The 18474-nt window shown below is 55.9% G+C and overlaps 1 protein-coding gene across 4 annotated transcripts in view; it reads right to left on the bottom strand.

Annotated features, from left to right (window-relative positions):
* The window catches only part of COL27A1 (collagen type XXVII alpha 1 chain), a 140573-nt gene that overhangs the window by 49160 nt on the left and 72939 nt on the right, over positions 1-18474 (bottom strand). For all 4 annotated transcript variants that reach the window (XM_043566323.1, XM_043566324.1, XM_043566326.1 and 1 more), the window contains 10 exons: positions 17657-17710; positions 17022-17075; positions 13774-13827; positions 13579-13632; positions 11882-11926; positions 10604-10657; positions 8889-8933; positions 4275-4328; positions 2400-2453; positions 2102-2155 (listed from right to left, as the gene is read on the bottom strand). In XM_043566323.1, coding sequence (XP_043422258.1) covers positions 2102-2155; positions 2400-2453; positions 4275-4328; positions 8889-8933; positions 10604-10657; positions 11882-11926; positions 13579-13632; positions 13774-13827; positions 17022-17075; positions 17657-17710 — 522 coding nt within the window. The remainder of the gene's footprint in view (positions 1-2101; positions 2156-2399; positions 2454-4274; positions 4329-8888; positions 8934-10603; positions 10658-11881; positions 11927-13578; positions 13633-13773; positions 13828-17021; positions 17076-17656; positions 17711-18474) is intronic.

Genomic DNA, 18474 nt, shown 5'->3' with positions numbered 1-18474 from the left:
CCAGGATTTGACTCACATGTGTCTGATTCTGAAGTCAGATTTCTGGACCTCGGTGCTATGCCGCTTCCCAACAGCACTAGGGCAGCTGGCTGGCCGGGAAGGACCCCAAGAGATCCAGGTGACCCAGCCCCATATGCAGCAATGGCGAATCAATGGCAACCTTGGGGTCTGAAAGCAGCATGTGACTGATTTCACTCAGTCTGAGCCACCCCCGTCCCCCAGTACAGTTAGAAGCACTGAGGACACAGAGTGGGGAGGAGGTCTGCGGAGCCACGGAGGTAGAGGATTCAGAGGCCAGCACCTTCCCTCTGTACGCTGGCTGGGACATCCCTGTTTTCCCACCTCCCACTGGCCTTCCATGTTGCCTCAGCAACTCTGTTCCAGGCTCCTCCTCCCACTGGACAGATAGGGAGCCTGAGGCCCAGAGAGGCTGAGGTCTAAGGGCAGAGGAGCTCTAACTTGCTGATGGACCCTAGTCTGGGCACCTCCCACACTGATGGTCCCCAGTCACTGTGTCTCTAGGAGCATCTGCTAGACCCTCGTACCTGGGTCCCGTGAACACTGGGGAGAGAGATGGGACAGCAGCCTTCCGGCTGGGTGGGCTAGGACCCTCAGACTGCAAGTTGGGATCTTCAGCCACCAACCAGCCCCTCCAGCCCCAGGCCAGAAGTGGTTTGCCTCCTCCCCATTAACAGGGAAAGATATGCCATCAGGAGCCCAGAGTGCTGGCTCTCATCCCACCTCTGCACTATGAGTTTTCCACCTCATGAGAAGGATTGTAGGGGGCACACAGAGCCACCTGCTGCATGGCACCTCAGTCCTGGGATTATGGTTACTTGTGTGCCGGCTTCTCGTTCCCGGGGTAGTGCCTCCATATCCCTCCTCAGCACCCCCCTGACGCCTGGCACACAGTAGGTGCTCAGTAAAGGTCTGTTAATGAGCGGGAGGCTATTTCTACTTGGCACCCCCACTAGACAGGATCTTAGAAGCAGATGTGTTTCATACCAGTCCTGCACCTTCAGGGCTGAGCAAAGGCCCAGCACATAGTAGGTGCACAGAAGGGTCTGGGAACCAAGCTGGCTTTGCCTCCCTAATTGGCACAGAGAACTGGTGTGTGCATGCTTCCCTCGGATTCAGGCCATCAAAGGCTCCCATTTCCTCCCTCATCAGATTCCAGGGAGTCCCTCAGCCTGGCCTTTGGAGGGACCTGGGCAGCCTGAACTCATCGTCCCTGGCCCTGTCCCAGGATCTTGCCTGCGCTGGTCTCTGTCATCCCCCATACCCTTTCTACCTGCCTGAGCCCACCCCTCCACCTCCCCAGAGTGGGCTCCCAGCTCTGAGCCCGAGTCTTGGCTGAAGTGAGAGCCCCTCCCAGCCTCCAGCCTCCGTCAGCAGAGACAGTGGGAACAGACACTCTGAGGGCTCGGAATGAGAGCCACCCCTCCCCACCCCCAACATCACCTTCAGGAGAGCAGATGGGGTCCCCTACTCTGACTACCCTGCCTCTCCCACTCCTCCCTGCCTCGGGATCCTCAGGAATATCCCTGGCCCTCAATCATCACAAGCCCAGGCTCCCCGTGTCCTCACCTCCATGCTCTAACCCTCATCCAATGTGTCCCCAGCATTTCTCATCTTCTCCCCTACTTTCTCCATAACAGGTGTCCCTTATTTATGGGGTTCTCTCTCTCAAATGCCAGAATATAATCTCCTAATGGGCAACAGCAGTTTTCTGCCTTGTTCACGGCTGCTGTCCCCCGCTCCTGGAGCGGCTTCAGGCACACGTGACAGGGTATTTCTGGAGTGAATGAACAAAGCGATGATGGCGTTAATGACCAAGATACCCCGTGCAAGGAACATCACTACATAATGAACATTAGCTGCCCAGTTTCATTTAACTCATGTGATGACACTATCATGACCACGATTATTTTCTCTGTGTTTCAGATGAGCAAAATTTAGGTTCTGAGAAGTTCAACGATCTTCCCTGGTAATATGGAGCTGGGACTCAAACCCGGGTTTCGTCCGACTCTGGTTTTGTCTGGACTCCTCACCATTACTCGGCAGTGGGTTTGAACTCAGGGAACACGAGGGCTTTGCTTACCCGGGGTCCGGGCTCTCCAGGGGTCCCAACTGCACCGGGAGTTCCAGGATGACCCTGCCAAGAAAGAGATGGGAGAGAAGGAATCAGCTGAAGCAGGTGGCCCTTCCTCCTTCCGCCCCCGGCGGCCCAGCCCCAGCCCCAGCCCCAGCCCCAGCCCAGGGCCATGAGGGTGGCCTCTTGGAAGGGGAAGGGGTGGGTCTTTCTGAATGCCCAAGGTATGCGGAAGCAGGCAGACGAGAGCAGAACTGTCACCACGACAGTGATAGGAGAGGGCAAGGCGTGCACACTTGCTCCTTACCATCGATCCCTTGGGTCCAGGTGCGCCTGGGGGTCCCATCATGCCCCGGTCACCCTGTGATGGAGACAGCAATTCAGGGAGGTGATGGCTGTGGGGTGGATCTCTGCGGAGCAGGTGCAGAGGCCTTCCAGAGGCCAAAAAGGAGGGGGTAGGGACTTGTCTGAAGTCTAGAGTCGCATCACCCAGGGTGGTGACAGGCGAAGGGGCGCTGGGATTTCGCTCAGCAGAAGCCAGGAACCCGGCAAGCCCTGGGAGGCCTCGGCATCCACTGTGGCATGCCACACAGAGGGCTTTCCTCGGGCAAGGGTGATCCTGAGCAAGGATGAGCTAATGACACTGTCCCCTGTGATGCTGGCCCATGTCATGTGGTCCTCGTTGGGCACGGCGTCCCCTGGGCTGGGCCTGCTGAGGTGGAGATGGTAAGGGAAGGTGCTCTCACTCTCCCCATTCCCTCGCCCGGACAGAGATGAGATGCTGGGGCATCTGAGATGCAACTCTCTTCCTCCTGATCCATCCAGACAGACTGGGCAGAGATGGTGGGTGAAGGAGACAGAGGCTGCTGGCGAAAGGGGCTCTGGCTTTGCATCCTGGCTGTTTTTGTGAGGCCCTGTGTTTTGCATCTACTCAGACGGCCAACATTTACCGAACGCCTTCTACGGGCCTGGCGCGACACGCCAGCCCCAGAAGATGCAATGGTGAGGAGCACAGACAGACCTTGCTCATGGGCCGCGAGACCCTGAGTGTCGTGGGGAGACGGACACAAATCACCAACGCAGATGCAAACCAGCGGCAGTGCAGTGGGGGCGTGGGTCTCGGTGCTAAGGCCCTTCAGCAGGGGATCTGAGGCACCTGGGCTCGGGGGTGCCCCCCGAGGCCCCCCTCGGGAAGACCTGCCTGACCCGAGGGAGCTGAAGGAGAACAGACCATGATCTAGGCAGAGAGGGTGGAGGGGTGGGAGTAGGAGGGAGGGGCACGGGCAACGGTTTGTAGGTGAGGAGGGACACGGAACATTAGAGCAACAGGGGAAGGCCAGAGTTGGTTTGATATCACACTATGGTCGTGCAAGATGTGACCACGGGAGGGCACAGGGTGCCTTCTGTACTGCTTTTTGCAACATCTTGTGACTCTATAATTACTTCAAAATGAAAAGATCAATTAAAAAGAGAAGAGGAAGAAGAGAAAACAGAGGAGGAGGAGAAGGTGGTCGTGGTAGGGCAGAGGCTTCCTCTCTCTGGACCTCAGTTTCTCTATCCAATCAGTGGGAATAATACGGGCACCCCGCAAGGCCAGCTTGGGGATCAGACAAACCCATAAAAGGAAAGCAGGTACCCTCCAGGGCCCGTGGTGGGAAACTGGAAACCACAGGGTGCTGGTGAGCTGGGAGCTAACGTGAGGCCCCGGGCACTGAACCTGGTTCACATCCCAGCTTTGTCACTTCCTACCTGGGCGACCTTGATTGAGTCAGCCTCCCCCCCACCCCCTCCCCCCTCTGAGTCTCGGTTGTCTGGTCTGTAAAACAGAGCTGCCGGGGGACTAACAAGGCAGCCTAAGGAACTGTGCCCTTTTTCAAAAAGATGGCTCTTTACCTCCCTTCTGTCGCCCGCTCCTATGCTGTGCCAGTGAGCAGGCGGGCAGGCCCGCAGCAAGTGCATTAGCTGCTCCTGCGGGAGGGCAGGGCAGAGCCCCCAGGGGGTGCTGGGAAAGGGGACAATGGCTCTTTGAGGGTGTGGAACGCTAGGGAAGCCAGGGGAAGCCACAGGGGAAACAAGTCTGAAATCCTCAGGGCAACTGGCCCCTTCATCATTTTTAAGATTTTAACCACGAGTTCTATCTGTTTCTATATTCTACCCCGCTGCCCCCACCAACACAACTCACCTTTTCTCCCATGATCCCCGGCTCCCCGACCAGACCAATGAATCCCAGCAGTCCCTAGAAGAAACAGTCACGAAAGCAAGAGAAAAGAGGCAGCAACGTGAATGCAAGGATGTGTTGAGTTTCAGAGGCAGCTGGCCCACATCTCCCCGTCTCTTTGGGGCTCCTCCCCGGTGCCTGGTAATGCGGCAGGCAGGCGTGGGGGCTGGCACCGAGGAGAGCTGCCTCTCTCCAGGCACTGTCCTGACTTCCCTCACTCCACCAGATGGTTCTGATTCGGGAGCCAAGCAGTGGGGCCGCTGCCAGCATCTCTGGGAGCTCCACACATTCTTCCTGTGCCAGAAGCAGGATGGGAGGCGGTCACGTTTGGGGGGGGGGGTGGGGGCAGGCAGGGATGGCCCTTAAGCGGTGCTGGGAAATCTGTCCCCATCTTTCCGGGCTCTGGGGCTGTTTCAAAGAGAGAAACAAACCCGCTAGCCAGGATGGAAACAGTGTCACAGCCTCCGCCAAAAGTCTTGATTGAAACATAGGAAGTAGAGGCCTTTATACTGTCTTGTGAAAGGCTTCCTCTCCTTTCTGAAGGGCACACACACACTCACGCTGCGGTTCCTTTTGCTTTTTTTTTTAACTCCACTGGGTGATAACTTGCCTCTGTGTTCCAGAGGCTCTTCTAGGTGGCTGCCGGCCTCGCTGGCCCTGAGTAGACACACAAGCACCGCTCAGCGAAGCTGGACAGCCTGGAGAAGCCACCCAGGAAAGCAGACACTTCCTTGTCCAGACCCCCTACTCTTCCCTGCTAAGGAAGATTTGAGCGGAGCTGGGGAGGGGGAAGGGGGTCTTGTGCAGTTCAGAGGTAGGACAATGGCTTGGGAAGAACTCAGGTTTGCAGCCAAGAGTTTCTGGGAGAATCAGCTGGCCAGCCTGTCAATCAACTAGAATGAAAACATGGTGCCCAGTTCCAAAGGGTGAGCTGTGTCTCAGAGACCGTTTTCAGGTCTGGCCACGCACCATGTACGTTTTGCGGCTGCAGCCTGGGACTCAGCTCTGGTCCGTGTGGCTCCAAGGCCCATGTACCTGTGCCTCCACCCCAGGGCCTCCAAAGCGTGTGGCCATGAGCAAGGCACAGCGCCCCTCCCCCCCCCCCCCATACCCCACCACCATTGCTGCACAACGGAGGTCCTGGTCCTCTGGGCTCAGAGACCCTTCCGGGCTGAGGTATGAGGCGAGAGGAGTGAGCACCAGGTATGAGGTCATGGCTAATAAGTCACAGACAGTAACCAAGTATTTGACTTTTGCAACGACTTAACTTTAAAAAAAAAATCAGACTATTTTCAAGGTAATGGCAATATTACTAACAACAGGCGGCACTTACAGAGTGCCAGGCCCTACACCTGACACTTCTCCTGTCATTGTCACCCAGTCTTTAGGTCTGTGGACCCTGGGTAAGTCACAGAGCCTCTCAGAGCCTCATCACCTGCAGAGGGGGGCGCTTTAGGAAAAGGTCTTTCCCGGTCTCCCCGGGGTTGTTCTGAGTATTGGAGATAATGCACGGCACATGTAGGCACTCCATAAACCTTAGTTCCCTCCCGTCCTGTTCTAATTTATTTTAAAAGGGCACAGGGTTAAGACGGAGGCCCGCGCGCCCCACAAGGGAGCACTCAGACATTTAGAGGATGCCGAGAGAAGGGAATAAAAACGGCTCTGTTAAGAGGCCCCTGCCCGACTGGCCCAGAGAAACAGAAATTTCATAGCTACTTTAAATTTATGAGTTGTTGGGTCCTGGAAGGCACGCGGGTCATAAACCTCAAACAAGAAGCCAAACAGGATCCTAATGAATAAGGGCCATACAGCAAGTGCCCCACTTCCCCATTCCGGCCCCCAGGACACCCATGGGGCAGTGTCCCAGAAGATCCTGGCAGGCCCAGTCTGTGGGTTGAGATGAAGCTGGCCAGGAAACCAGCCCTAGGGGCCCAGGGCTTCCACCTGGTGGAGGGGGGCAGGGTGGAGAAGCAGCTTTGACCGCTGCGGGCACCGCGGGCTCCTCTCCAGCTGGCGTGAGGACATAGGGGTGGACGGTCACCCACGGCGGGCACTGCACGGGCAGGATCTGAGTCCCCGATTTGGGGAAGGAGCCTGCCCTGGTCCTCACACTGTCTACAGATAAAAGGGCTGTTGTCTGCTTATGGGAGTTTTTCTCCCTCCCTCCTTCCTTTCCCTCGCCAGGCACTGGGACGTGCAACCGGGAACAGGACAGCTGTGGGTTCTCTACTGGAACAGACATCTCAGGGAGGGAGTGTTTACATGCCTGGCTTCTCCCCCGACAGAGAGAGCTTCTTAAAGGGAAGGCCCATGCCTGTGATCATCTTTGTGTCCCCAGCACCTAGGACAGGGCTTGCTGGCGAGCCATTGCACTCTTAGTAGCTGTTACAGAACAGCAAGGGGTCAGGAGGTCTAAAGTTTTTCCAGTCCCTCCAAGGCGGATCTTGGGAACCCAGCGGCCCCGAGTGTCAACCTTGGCTCTGACACTTGTGCTACTTCCCCGGGGGAGATCTTGTCAAGCTGCCTCGCTTCTCAGAGCCTTAGTTTCCTCATCCGTGAAATGGGGAGACTAACATCTACCGCCCTGGGGTTGGGGAGGGAATCGCAGGCAGTGGGGGCGACGGTGTTTGGTACGGAGCCTGGTGCAGGAGCCCAATCGGTGTGGCCGATACTGTGATCCTAAGGAGGACCTTATAACCCTTCACGGGGACCCTCTGCTTCTGCCGTGAACAGGAGACACCTGCCCCTTTCCACACGGGGGAGGGGCCGAGGGCACAGCTGGCGTGGCACCCCCACCACAGGGCTCCAGCTCTGTCTCACAATTCAGACAGGTCCCTCTCTCTTGCTATGGTCCCAGCGAGCCAGGCGGCTAGCGAGGGACTGCGCCATCCAAGGGGACCTTCGTGTTGCTGCCCCAGGCCAGACGCCTTCTCCGCCTGGCCCCAGCTTTCGCTACTTCTTTGCCTAGTCATCTTTGTCAATCAGATGGCCAACGTGGGCTAAACCGGGGTTCCTGGAAGGCTCTGGGGATGGAATTCAGGGGGTCCCCGAGCTTGACTAGGAAAAAAAATTACAACTTTTATTTTCACCGCTCTCTAGCTGAAATTGGGCATCTCCCTCAAATCTGAGTATAGCCGACAAACCCACGATACCTGTAACTGTCACAGATATTTACATGTCACAGTGCAGTCACCGTCGCAGAGATTTCAAAATGTGTCACTAAGGCTTGTCACTGTTCAAAATTGAGGCTTTGCTATTAGACATGCTACTGGATCTCATTATTCAACGCGTTCATAAAGAAGGACGGCTGTGAGTAGATGGCACTTAACATACCTTCATAAATCGCATTTCAATATAATCGATTGCCTTTGCAATCCTCCATTTTGCATTTTTGTGCATTTAAAAACTCTAATTCTTGACCAGGGGTCCATGGGCTTCACCAGCCTGCCAAAGGGCCCAAGGCACAAAAAAGGTTAGGACCCCAGGACAGAGTGCTGTGCAAGGACCCTCCGTGTTCCGACATCCTAGGATTCTGAGTATCTATTTCCCGAGGGCCCTTACCATCAGCATAACTGTGAAATTAAATTTGCTGATCGCATTGCCTTTTTTTTCCAATCAGGAAATATATCCAGGCCGTGACAGCCCTTCCAAACTCCCGGGCTTCCCACAGAATGCGCTCGAATGACACTGGAAAGGTTTCAAAAATCCAGTCCACCCCCTGCTTTAATTCCTTTCTTCCCCCCAACAGATGTTGCAGGCCTGGTGAGGAAACCCGTCGTGCACGACTCTCACGCCACTGATGGCGTTTCTCAGCAGAGAGATTCTTCAGGGTCCCCAACGCCATTCTTTCTTCTGGCCTGAACCGGCGCCTTGCAGAGTTGAGGGGGTGAGGTGCTTCTTTAAGGCAGTGGAGGAGATCGCTACCTTTCGACCTGCCGTCCAAGCCCAGAGGTTAGGCTTTCAGGCTGTGTCGGGCTACAGAGGAGGGGCCCTGCGGTCTCTTCTCCCAGAACTCACAGCTGCTTCTCTGTAGCACCGAGGACCCTGGGCCTCAATAATGAAGGTCGTGATTTTCAAGCGTCCTTTTTAACGATGACTCGCGGCCCCCTCTCCTCTTCAGAACTTCGCCTGACTTCCCCGCCTCCCAGAGCCCCTGGCTTGAATTTCACTTTCCTTCTAAGTGAGGGTTGCCTGGGCCAAGAGCCCCTAGCAGGTGGTTCTGGTTCTGGTTGTCAGCTTCCCTATCTGTAAATGGGGCATGGCGGGCGATTAGTGGAGGCTCTTCCAGTTTTAGCATTCTGGGAGCAAAGTCATGTAACCCCTTTGGGACCGACGCTCCAAAAACATCCACAGAGCTAGGCCATGGGACTGTGATTCACGGCTTTCTTGTTTGGTGACTTCACCCCCACGGAGAGTCAGTGGCCATTATCAGTGGAAAGGGGAGACTAGCTAACTGACCCCAGGAGCTAGGCAGGGGGACGAAAGGCAGGTGCATGTGGAGCATTCACCAAAGGGCTTGGCACAGAGTGAGTTTTCGATAAAGAGAGTCATTGTGTTCAGAGACCAGTATTGACTTACCTGCTCACCCACTGGCCCTGGCCGTCCAGGGTCACCCGGCTCTCCCTGCAAGGAAGCAAAGAGAGAGATGGCTTGGGATGGGTGATGGGAGGTCCAGGTCCCCCTGGGGGACACCCCAGCTGACTGGCCCTAGCCCTCACCGGTAGGGAAGTGTAGGAACCTCAACTCCAGCGTCTGGCCTTACAGATCTCAAATGGCGGGGACATGGGACACTTGGACAGAACCTCTGGTCCCAGACATGGCCCTAGCCACCCATTACTTGCGCCCTGATGTCTGAATCTAATTTGGGCCCTTCATCAACCTGCCACACGTTGTGGAGGTGGCAAATGAAGCTCAGAGAGGCGAAGCAATCTGCTCAATGCCACACAGCAAGCTAGATGTAGGGCTAGAATTGGAAACTTTGGCCTGACGGATTGAAATCCCCATTCCTACTGTATCAAGCTGCCCCACCACAGGGCGAGCAGGGAATTAGGGAGTCGGGGCACCTGCACCCTAGACGCTAACCCACCAGAGCTCTGCTCCCGGCTCACAAAATGACTGGTGAGTTTTGTCCCTGCCCTGGGCTCAGCGTCCCTAACTATAAATAAGGGAAATCAGACTCATTTTTCTTGTAGGCTATTTCCAGCTCTCACGCTTGGTGGCCTCTTGGAGCCTTGTCTGCCAGCTTTATCCCATGCTGGGGTGGCTCCCGTTCCTGCGGCAGCCACGGCTGCCCTGGTCTCCCCACGGCGTGAGCTGCAGAGAGGCGAGCAGACCCGTGGGATAAATCCAGCCAGACTGTGTCACTGCTCCCACCACAGAAACCCAGCTGGTATCTGAGGGAGACAGACCCAGACCTCAGAGGGCAGGACGAGGGCTCGGACTAGCCAGGAGTTTGGCTCACAAATGAACGCGGCTCACCGCCATCGGGTTTGTGCCTCGTCCTCCCCTCCAGCTCCTGCCCCAGGCCTCACGCCCACGAGGACCAGAGGGGCCAGACACACGGGCCATGTTCCCCGAGTGGAGGGGGACACGGATGACCTGAGCTACCCTGGCTCTGCCCTAACCCTGGTGAGTCGGCCCAGCTACAAACGTGGCCCAACATGGCCCCCAAGGGGAGTCCTGGGAAAGCCCGTGAGGGAGGCTGCCCATGGGCCCGTGTGCCGGGGTCATCACCCTCCTACGCAGGCCGGTTCTTTTATGACAATTAAAAAAACCCCAAAAACCTGTTAACGAATATAATACATATTTACTGCACAGGATGGGGAAAACCTAGAGGCCCACAGAAGGAGACGGAAACGTCCTATACTCTCACCACCCAGAGAGAGCCCCCGTCCACACTGCAGCCTCTGCTCCGGGCCCCCGGGAACACGGTACAATCAGCCCCCACCACAGACCGGGGCCTAACCTTCCATCCGTAACCTGCTTCCTGCCTCCACCATGTCCACGCGCACGGGCATTTCCCATCCGGTGAACTTTTCCACTACACCACCTTTCGTGGCCGCATCGTATCCCGGTACTTGAACACTACTCTGCTGTTGGACATTCAGGTTATGGTCATTTATTCCTCTCTGGTACCCATATGTTGTGATAATGGGGACCATCGCCCTCCTTTCCACAACTGCCCGTGGGATTTGGGGTCCTTCCTGGGGCCCTCATTGGCTGGCTCCCCTTTTCTTCTGTTCCCCGGTGTCCCCCTCAACCCATCAAGCCCAGTCACCTCCAGGACTCCTCACCTTCATGCCATCCGGGCCGGGCCTACCAGGAAACCCCTTTCTGCCAGGCTGGCCCTGCAACAGAGAGAGGTGAGTGAGTGGGGGGCAGAGGCAGCCTTGCTGGGGTCCCAGCCCTGGTGCAGGAGAGGGTCACAATGCGGGGGGGAGGGAATTGGAGCCCCGGGGGCACCAGGCTATACTGGAGATGCAGGGAGGGGTCTGCACCTGTGTGACCTCAAGGAAGTCTCCCCTCCCAGGCCTGTCCTGTTTGTAAATGGGGATGTTGAAACCCGCTTTCAGGGAATGAGGAAAAGGGAGGAGGGCACAGAAGATAAAGGGCCCAGAGGAATGGAGAGTTTATACCAATGGTTTTCAAAATGTGGTCTGGGGATCCCTGTGGTCCCTGGGGCCCTTTCAAGGGACTGATGACCTCAGAACTATGGTTCGTAATAATGCCAAGACACTGTTTACTGTGTCTCTCTCCTCCTGAGTGTGAGCGGACTTTTCCAGAGGCGACATGACATGTGGTAGCAGGAACAGATTGAATGCAGAAGCAGATGGGAGAACCCAGCCGATTTCTATTAAACCCGACATTAAAGAGATTTGCAAAAATGGTAAAACAATGCCACTCTTTTCATTAGATCATTTTGCTTTGGAAAATATAGCTGGTTGGGTTGTTTTGTTTTGTTTTGTCTTGTTTATAGAACTATTATTTTTGTTAACATGAAATGGGTCTATTATTCCGTCAAATGAATTAATAAATACATTGAAAAGTTTTCAGTTTTAATTACTAATATCAATAGGTGGAACGCACACAAAGAAAAGCGTTCAGGGTCCCTGATTGTTTGTTTGAGAGGGTAATCAGGCCCCAGGACCAAAGCACGCACACACTGCTGGTTTACACAGTCAGCTGGGGTGGACCCTGTGAGAGGCCACCTGGGGCTGAGCAGTCGGGCGGGATGCTTGCAAGGTTAGGTTCTAGACTGAGACATGGGGCCAACCCCTCACTCTGAGCCCGATGGCCTCGGATGATACCCAGACCAGCAATGCCACTCTCATGGAGAATCAAATGTAGGAGAGTAGAGACAAAGCCCAGCACATGGCAGCCGGGCCACCACGGCCGGCCAGCTTCCTGTCTCTTGTCTCTCTTCTTTGGTGTCTGTTCTAGTCCCCTCTCTGGCTGGCCCAAGGCTCCCTCTGATGACCTCTCTGCACAGCACCACCCAGATGTCATCTGTCTGCACACAGCTCGCTCTGCGCTGACAAATCCCACCTCCCCTGGGGGCCAGCGGCACTCACCTCTAAGCCAGGGGCCCCGGGTGGCCCCATGGGTCCCTCATCTCCCTAGAGTTGGGAGACACAAGAGAGGAAAAAAAGAGAAATTAATCCAGTGAGACTCTCAGAGAACTTGACCTGTAAGGAGGGAAAGGGATGGACAGAGGAGAGCCTTCCTGGACCAAGAGAAAGGGTACCTCTGGTCCCCCTGCTGGGCCCCCTCTCAGGCCACACAAGGACATCTGCATGAATGGGACCCCCCATGTCATCTGAATGTGACAGGCCCAGGTTCGCAACAGTGCTGGGCCGAAAGTCAAACCCTTTCATATGCTGTGGATACAGAGCCCCAGGCTGCAGCTCAAAGATATGAGCCCTATCCTGAGCTCTGCCATTGATTCTGCTAAGGCAAACCTTAGCCTCACCGTGCCTCAGTTTCCCCTGTAGAATGGTGCAGAATGGAGAGGATCATCCTAAAGTATGATGATTAGCCTAAGTTGAGTTGCTGGAGGACAGTGATGATCTCTTATTCCTTCCTGAGGCCCCATCCCCTACACCATCACAAACACCACTCAAGATAGGTGTGCAGCGTCTCATGGACGTGTGGTGAGTGAAGGTGGGGACAGGGGCATGAGAGAGGGAGGAGATGAAGAAGTGAATGAATGCGGGAGTGGATGAATGAATCCATGAAGATGTGAGCAGGTGGCAGTCTCTTTAGTGGTCACGTGGGTGTAGACAGAGGCACGTAGCTGGCGCCCCTCCCCTCCCCTCCCTTTCTACTCCTGGCCCTCCCGCAGGCTAGGGGAAGCCTCCAAGCTGGTCTCTCTGGCATGGCAGGCCTGACCAAGAGGCCCCCTCCGGAGCTTCCCCCCCCACACCCGGTTTCCAGGAAAACAGCTCCACGTGGCAGCTCCCGGAGCCAGCGCTGGGACCCCGCCAGACCCAGAACCAGCCTGTGAAGGGATCCATGTCAGCTGGATGCGTGCCTGTGGTTGTGGCAAGTCGGGGCCTCCTGTACCCTCACCCAGGGCTGTGTGTCATGGGAGCCTTGGAGCCTGAGCCCAGGTGGGTGGTGGGGGGCCTCGTGTGCAGAGAAAACCTGGGGCCAGCCCACGGGGTGTCCAACAGGCCCACCCACAGAGAACGTCTCACCCCCTTCAGCATGAATGAGGAAATAAGCCAATCTCCTCTCTGTCCTTCACCAGCGCTGCAAGTCATAGAATTCTCTGGGGATGCCCCCCAGGCAGCTCCCAGGAACACGGAGCTAATAGCACAGGGTCTCTGTCATGGGTTTTGGGCTCAAGCAGACGTGGCTTTGAATCCTGACCCTGCCTACCATTGACCATGGGACCCAACACAGTGCCTCCACCCTGAGTGTCAGGGTCTCACCTGTAAAATGGAGCTGATAATTTCTACTCTACCCACCGCCCCCCCCCCCCCCCCAACGCTCCGGTAAGCTGTGCTGCAGGTGGGAGCAGAGGCGGTGGCCTCCAGAGAGAAAACCCCGGGGCAATGGGGATGCCGTGGAGGGAGAGAGTGACCTGCCAGCCAGGCCAGGTCAGAGAACGACCTTGGCAGGGTCACGGGGCAGGACTGGAAAGGATGAGCTGGAGGGCAAGTCTGGGGCAGCCCAGGGTTTTGCCCTGGTTGAGGCCTCCAGGACCCAGGATGGAGCAGGCAGGGCTGCAGGGGACGGGCAGGGGGCAGGGGGCAGACAGTCTCACCTCGGGCCCCAGCTGCCCACGGGGTCCCGGCAGGCCTCGAGCTCCAGGCTTACCCTGGTGAGAAGGGAACAAAAAGCTGTCTCAGAGGCGACACCCCCACATCCAGCAGAGGCTGGTGAGACCCCCCCAACGATTCCAAGCCAGGGAGGCCTGGGGTTTCCGCAGAGACTGGGGCTGCCCTAGGCAGGGACTCACCTTCATGCCTTCTGGGCCGTTGTCCCCAGGGGGGCCGATGTCTCCGGGGAACCCCTGAGGGCAAACAGAGAGCAGGGGTCACCCATAGGTGAAGGGAAGTGCTAAGAGTATAGGTCTTGGAGGGACACTGACCCGGGTCTCCATCCCTTCCTGCGTGGGATGTGACCCTGGGCAGCTCAGTTAACCACCTTGACCCTGCGGTCCTCTCTTCTCACACAGGTATCTCGGGAACAGCCCATACATCTCAGGTAGTTGCTGAGAAAATTAAATAAGACAATGCAAGAGAATACTTAGCACTGGAAAAAGCTCCCAGAGCCCACAAGGTTGTCTGAGCCAGAATTTCCCAAGTCCTGGGCCCGCGGCAGCCAGAGTGCCTTAGCTAGCCACCATCAGCTTTGACAAACGTCATCCTTCGCGGTGATCCTGCAGACACGATTATGTTCTGGGTTTGCGGCGACTTTGAAGGGACTGGGAAATGCTGATCTAAATAAGCTCATCTCCTCCTATCCAGAGCTGAAATCCCCCCTCCGTCCTGGCCAGCTGTGTTGGGCTCTGCTCCCTGTCACCAATGAGGGCTCGCTGCTCCCAGACCAAGCCGGTTCCCAATGAATGGATCACTGTGCAATGGAGGCTTCTTCCTGATATGGAGCAGAACCCCCTCCTTTTCCCCTTGACAACGTCATACCGCCCCTTAGGACCCCACAAAGCACAAGGGAGTTCTTCTCCCCACAGTGGTCTTCGCACAATTCAGAGACCAGTTATTCCCTCCCCACAGGCCTACCCTTTGCTGCTCCCTCGACGGTTTCTAGTCAGGGGCCCTGGGCCCCTCAGTCTTGCCACCTCCAAGTGGTCAGCTTCCATTGTTGGCAATCACTAGGATGCCGATGCTTCTCTGGGTATGAATAGACCAGCAGAGGCCAGCATGGGAAATCCCCTTCCTTGTTTTCAGTGTAATACCTCTGCTAATTCATCCTAGCACCGCATTCACTTTTAGGGCAGCCCCAACTACCCCCTAAGTTTCCTGACAACTAGAAACCAAAAGCTTCTTGTATAAATCCCTGGGATCAAAATGCCTCCTCCCATGTTGTCTTCATAAGTGTTTTTTTTTTTTCTTCTTCTTCTTCTTCTCTGACTTTTGGTCACAGGAAGTCAAAGCACCACATCTTTTTCTTTAAACTGAGAGCCTCGGGGCACCTGGGTGGCTCAGTCGGTTAAGCGTCTGACTTCGGCTCAGGTCATGATCTCACGGCTCATGAGTTCAAGCCCCGCGTTGGGCTCTGTGCTGACAGCTCAGAGCCTGGAGCCTGCTTCACATTCTGCATCTCCCTCTCTCTCTCTGACCCTCCCCCGTTCATGCTCTGTCTCTCTCTGTCTCAAAAGTAAACAAACGTTAAAAAAAATTAAAAAAAAATAAAAATAAACTGAGAGCCTCAAAAACTTGTTTTGCCACCGACTGACTATGTGATCCCAGGCTGGTTCCTGAGCACCTCTGGGCCTTGGCTTGCTCATCTGTAAAGTGGTGACTACATCACCTTACAGGGCCATTCTGAGGCTTGAAGTGGATAGCACAAAGCACTTACTCCAGTGCCTGGCCACCCGCTGAGCACTCAATAAAAATCCGTATCTAAAAGGATTTGGGGTCCCGTGTCCTGCCTGGAGTGGGCCTATCTCTAGGGAGAACCCGGATGTCAGGATGCTGATCAAATTCTGGCACTCACACAGATCAGACACACTGATGAGTGAACAAGCGAATTCAGCGAGGGCTGCAGAGTCAAAGGGCACCGCCCCCCCCCCTCCTGCCCATGGTCTCAGAAGGAGCAGAGACCCAGGAAGGCGCTGACACGCTCATCAGCTTCTGTCTCCAGCTGTGCAGAGCCATCTTCTGGACACCGAGTTAGCCAATCCAAACAGGACCCAAAGATGGGAGAGGCAGACCCCGGATATGCCCGGGGACCCAGCAGAGAACCAAAGCAGACCTTATTGGCTACAAGTAGCAGTGACCCTGAGGAAGTCACTCCACTACCCAGTGACTCAGTTTCCTTATCTGGGACATGGTGGCAGGTAATGCCTCCCTCACATGGTTGTGGTGGCAATTCAGCATGTTCTTATCCCAAAGACACTACGCAGCCTGCTGGCATGAGGAGGTGCCCAAAGCACACGAGGCGACATGCGCCCCACCCCCAGCGGCCAGCCTGCTGGCAAAGCCAGACCGCTAGCACAGTCTTCTTCCTCAGTGGCCAGGGTAAGGAATCGAGGCCACGGAGGACAGGCCAACTCCATTCGTCTAGAGCTGGGACTGTGTCACAGCCAAAGTCAACACAGTGGGAAGTCAGAACTTTCACGAAACCATCCCTCATCTATCTGGGCGATACCAGGAGTGATCTTTGGAAGGGTCTGGGGAGCTCAGCAGACAGAGAGTTTTGCCTCTGAGATCTTGTGAACGAGCAAGGTCGGAGGCCAGGGAGTGTGTGTGTGTGTGTGTGTGTGTGTATACATGGCGGGGGGCGGGGGCTGGCTGGGGTTGCCCCCTAGACTCCCTGGAGGACCTGGGTGCTGAGGACCCCAGACAGACAGCAGCCCTGGCACAGAGCACCCCATTCTCCAGAGATGGTCCCAGTCGGAGGGGCCAGTGGAAAAGCTCAGCCATTATATGCCTCAGCCTGTCATACGTGACATGTGGGCGCTAGCTGATAGACGGTTAGCGGACTCGTGTGGATTTTCACATGTGCCAGAACCTCTCGGGGCTCTACCTACCTAAGGCAAGTTATATTAATTGCTAGATGATCCTTCATGATTTCTCATTCTCCACTCAAACCCCAGAATTTTATCATTGCTTCTTGCTCCCCATTCCTGGAAGTGCTGAGCCTTGAACCATTTCCAGGGGGAGTGTGGGTGGTTGGAAGGGTTCCAGGGCTCAGGCTCGAGAATGCAGGAGCTCCTGTTAAGGGTGCAGGACCGAGTTCAGAGGGCTTTCCTGATGTTTTTTCTGGAAACTCTAAAGGTGGCCACAGAGCTAGGCAGAGTCTCTGAGGCCAGCTTCCGTCCCACTGCCAGCGAGAGCTGCCAGGGGCACAGAGTCAGAAAAGGAAAGATCTCTGATCTCAGAACTTCTATTCTCAGCTCCCATCTCCCGTTTGCTGTGTGTCCTCAGGTTAGCTCCACCCACCCCCTGATTTCCGTATCTCAGTTTCCCAAGGACAACACTCAGTCCCAGCTGTAGCCAGACACAGCAATATGGCATCACATACCTCGGGGCCAGGAGGCCCAGGAAACCCAAGGGATCCCTTGTCTCCAACTTTGCCCTGTGGAAGAGAAGAGATGGCGGGGGACGCAGGGGTAAATGAGGGCCCACTTGCCACCATCCCTTGTGTTACCCCCCAGGCTGTGGGTAGTTGGAAAAGCTCAGGAGCATATGAATGAAATCTGCCTAGACTGATAGGAGCTAGTGTTGAAGCCCCGCCTCCTACACTTACAGACATGGGACCCTGGGCAAGACACTTCATCTTGCAGAACCTCAGTTTCACTCTTTAAAGAACTATTGTATGGGAAGGGTCTGATACATAGTAACATTCAACAAACACATGACACCCACTGCTGATATTCATGCTACTACTGTTTTCAAGGCTTGGGAGCCCCAGATTCTGATTCTCCCCAGAACTCGACATTGACTGCGGCCTATGTACGACGCTGGGTGAGTTCCTGCCTCTCTGGGCTTCAGCGTCCTCATCTGTAAAATGGGTGAATCTCATTGCTGTCTTGCTCTGCTCGTCTCCCAGAGCTGCTGCAGGAGGAAACGAGGTCCAGGATGTGACCACCCCTGGCCATGTTGCATGACTGTTTGGAGAGGGTGAGGTTTGGGGGTGTCAGAACAAAAGGTACTTACCAGAGGCCCTGGCTTCCCCCGTGCGCCTGGGAACCCTGGCAACCCCTGGCTCCCCTGGAAAAGGTCAAGAGCAAGCTGGGGTTAGTAAGGAACAGAAACGGCCAGGTGAACAGCTGCTCAGTCATCCTTGCCCAGCTGAGGCCCAGAGAACACCAACCTTGGGGGAGACGAGCTCCCCCCTCACTTTCCCTGCTTGTAAGCTCCAGCTGGGCACCCCTGGGGGCTGGGCCTCGGGGACACAAAGGAGAAACAGTAGCCCCTATTCCTCACCAAACTGTCCTGGCACCCGGGACCCCAGGGCTCCAAGCAAAAGCACTGTCAGTGCCCTTATGCGTGAGGAACTCTGCAGATGGGGGCCCGGCAGGGGAAGCGGCGAGGCCCGGATGGCTTGAAATCCGGAGACACCGAGGCTGGGTCAGGACAGGCCGGCCAGGAGGGAGGGAAGAGGAAGAGGGAGAGCTGGCCAACATCTGGGCCTCGTTGACTGGCTGGGTGAGGGCCAGATGTGGCCACATGGTGCCGGACACAGGCAAAGAGGAGCCGGCCTCGGCAGGCTGCCCCGGTTCATCCATCAGTCAGTAAGGCCAGTTACTCACTTACTCAAACGTGTCCTAAATGTTCTGTGCAGGACTCTGAGCTCAGCTACACCAGGGCGGTCTGGGGCAGTGTCCTGAGGGAGCCTGCTGTCTGGCAGGGGGGTGAGCACAAGTTTCCATCTACCAAGTGCTGCACAGGTAACGGATAGGCTGCTCAGGGCATGCAGAGAGGGAAATGGCCACCATCCGAGCAGGTGGAATAAATGGTATCTGAGCGGGGTT

The sequence above is a fragment of the Prionailurus bengalensis genome, chromosome D4 (genome assembly GCF_016509475.1).
Source record: "Prionailurus bengalensis isolate Pbe53 chromosome D4, Fcat_Pben_1.1_paternal_pri, whole genome shotgun sequence".
Classification (NCBI taxonomy): Eukaryota; Metazoa; Chordata; class Mammalia; order Carnivora; family Felidae; genus Prionailurus; species Prionailurus bengalensis.
Note: the sequence above shows the minus strand (reverse complement) of the source record. Positions and strands in the feature narration are given on the sequence as shown.